Below are 2,415 nucleotides of genomic sequence, written 5' to 3' on the forward strand. Positions count from 1 at the left end.
GGCAACAACTCGGAACTGGAACGTTTTCAGAGTTTCAAAGTCAAAACCTTTTAAAGCCAAAATATCTCCATTTTCAGGATTGATATTAAGAAATGAGGTGAATTTATTATCTCCGCTTGCTTCTCTGGAAATATGATAAGAAATGAGAGCGTTATCACTCTCATCACAGTCAAAGGCTTTTACTGAAAATACGGAGGCTCCGGGGCTGTTATTCTCGGTGACATAAAATACATAGGGGCTGGATGAAAACACTGGACGATTGTCATTTACATCTGATACCACAACGCTTATCGTCTTTTCAGATGAAAATATCGGATCACCTGAATCTTTTGCAATAATTGTTACATCAAATTGGGAAACATTTTCTCTGTCCAACTGCGACCTGGTCACAACAGCGTACATGTTCTCTTGCAACGATGGGGCTAAAGTAAACGGCACTTCTTCTTTGATCGTGCAAATGACTTTGCCATTGTCTCCAGAGTCTAAATCATTAACACTGATCAGGGCAACTGTAGTTCCTATCTTTGAATCTTCCTTGATAGAGCTAGAAAATGATGTCACTTCTATCTCAGGTGCATTATCATTAACATCAATAACAGTTATCATAACACTTTTGTCAGTTGTAAGAGGAGCTTGTCCTTTATCAGACGCTTGAATGTCAATTTCATAACTTTTACTTTGCTCAAAATCTATTTGACCGGTTACCTTAATTTCACCAGTGTGTGCGTCTATAGTAAATACATTAATCACTTTTGAATCAACTTCGTGACCAAATGAATATATTATTTCGCTATTTGCACCCTGGTCCAAATCGGTTGCATTTACCTGAATCACCACAGTGCCAACGGGGGCGTTTTCCTTCAGTGTGGAAGAATAAAACTCTTTGATAAACACCGGGGAGTTGTCATTAACATCCAGTACATCCACAATAATATCTATAGCGCCCGACTTCACCGGTTTTCCTCCATCAACTGCTGTTAGACGTAGCTTAAGTTTCCCGGCCGTTTCTCTGTCCAACTGCTTCTGCAGGACTAAAAAGGGTACTTTACGGTCCTCGCCTCTATCCTTGACTTCTAATCTAAAATATTCGTTATGACTGAGTCTATATTGCTGTATTGAGAACTGTCCTACGTCGTCATCGTGCGCAGCCTGTAGTTGAAATCTCGCTCCTGTTAAGGCCGACTCGGAAATCTCAAGCCTTTTCTCTTTCTCTGGAAAAACAGGCGAGTGGTCATTTATATCAAGTATTTCCACTACCACGTAGTGGATCTCCAGTGGGTTTTCTAACACGGTTTTCAGATTGATCAAACATGGGCTGGTCCGGTCGCACACCTCCTCCCTGTCTATTCCTCTTGTCACATACAATATACCATCGTTTTGATTCAGGTGAAACAGGGGCTCCGTTGAGCCTGCTACAATGCGATATCCTCTGTCTTTGAGTGCGCTCTTATCTAGCCCCAAATCCTTAGCTATGTTCCCGACGACTGTTTCACGTTGAACCTCCTCAGATATGGAATATCTGATCTGTGCAGAAGCTCCGTTGCATACAACGTCCAAAACAACCATGAAGAAAAAACAAAACTGTCGGCCCCTCCATGCTTTGCGTCCTCTTTGTTCCATGACTTGAACGTGACAAATAACTGTCCATTAATTTCTTCGTGATGTCAATGACACCTAAACCGCCATGTTTCTAAACGATGCAGCGTCTTTTGTTTCACCAAACTGCTGAAAATAAAACACTCGTTGCCAATCGCGATCTTGCGCTCAAATGCTGAGTGAAATGCAAGGGCCCGGTCCAAATGTAGCTCGTGACGCAAGGTGCTGCCAGATGCACAGAATCACTGAACTACACTGACACCAAGTGTTGAAATTGTTATTTACACGGATTGCAGTCGTTCAAAGTTATCAAATGTTCAGAGAAAATACATCTCCACATTGAGATATAGACCTGCTTTGACCGTGAGGAAATTCACATGCTGCAACGTTGTTCTCTCTATTTACATTCCAGGCCAAACCACACATCGAAGGATATCGCCATAATACTCATCATCACCATGAATCGCAGCTGCCAAAATATTGTAAAATAACATCTATCTGTTCAAGCACCATTACAAATATATCCTCAAAAATTGTATAGTAAATACACCACGATCAGAACCAAAAAGCTGTTATACAAAGTAAAATGAGTCCTAAAGTTTGTAGCCGTTTTAGATGCTGCTTGTGAGAAAGGTGTAGCTTCCCTGCTATAGAGAGAAAGTCAGAGGATCCTTATTCAAAACAAGCGTAAAGTATCAGCACATCGACAGAATCAGACTTACATACTATTAATCTTACCTCTCCAGATGGATGTCTCCTGTCAGGGAGCACGAGTGTGTTCGCGTGGCTGCCCGGGACTATAGTAGATCCTACACTCAT

The 2,415-nt window shown here is 41.5% G+C and overlaps 1 protein-coding gene across 1 annotated transcript; it reads right to left on the reverse strand.

Annotated features, from left to right (window-relative positions):
- Positions 1 to 6: 6 nt before the first annotated feature.
- On the reverse strand, positions 7 to 2,409 carry LOC116380430 (protocadherin alpha-3-like; the record flags this gene model as incomplete). Its single annotated transcript, XM_031842352.1, has 1 exon — positions 7 to 2,409. A coding segment is annotated over exon 1 (1,614 nt), but the record flags the coding sequence as incomplete, so codon positions are not given.
- Between the last annotated feature and the right edge of the window lie 6 nt (positions 2,410 to 2,415).

Source organism: Anarrhichthys ocellatus, unplaced genomic scaffold (genome assembly GCF_004355925.1).
Source record: "Anarrhichthys ocellatus isolate YVR2014 unplaced genomic scaffold, GSC_Weel_1.0 scaffold7197, whole genome shotgun sequence".
Classification (NCBI taxonomy): Eukaryota; Metazoa; Chordata; class Actinopteri; order Perciformes; family Anarhichadidae; genus Anarrhichthys; species Anarrhichthys ocellatus.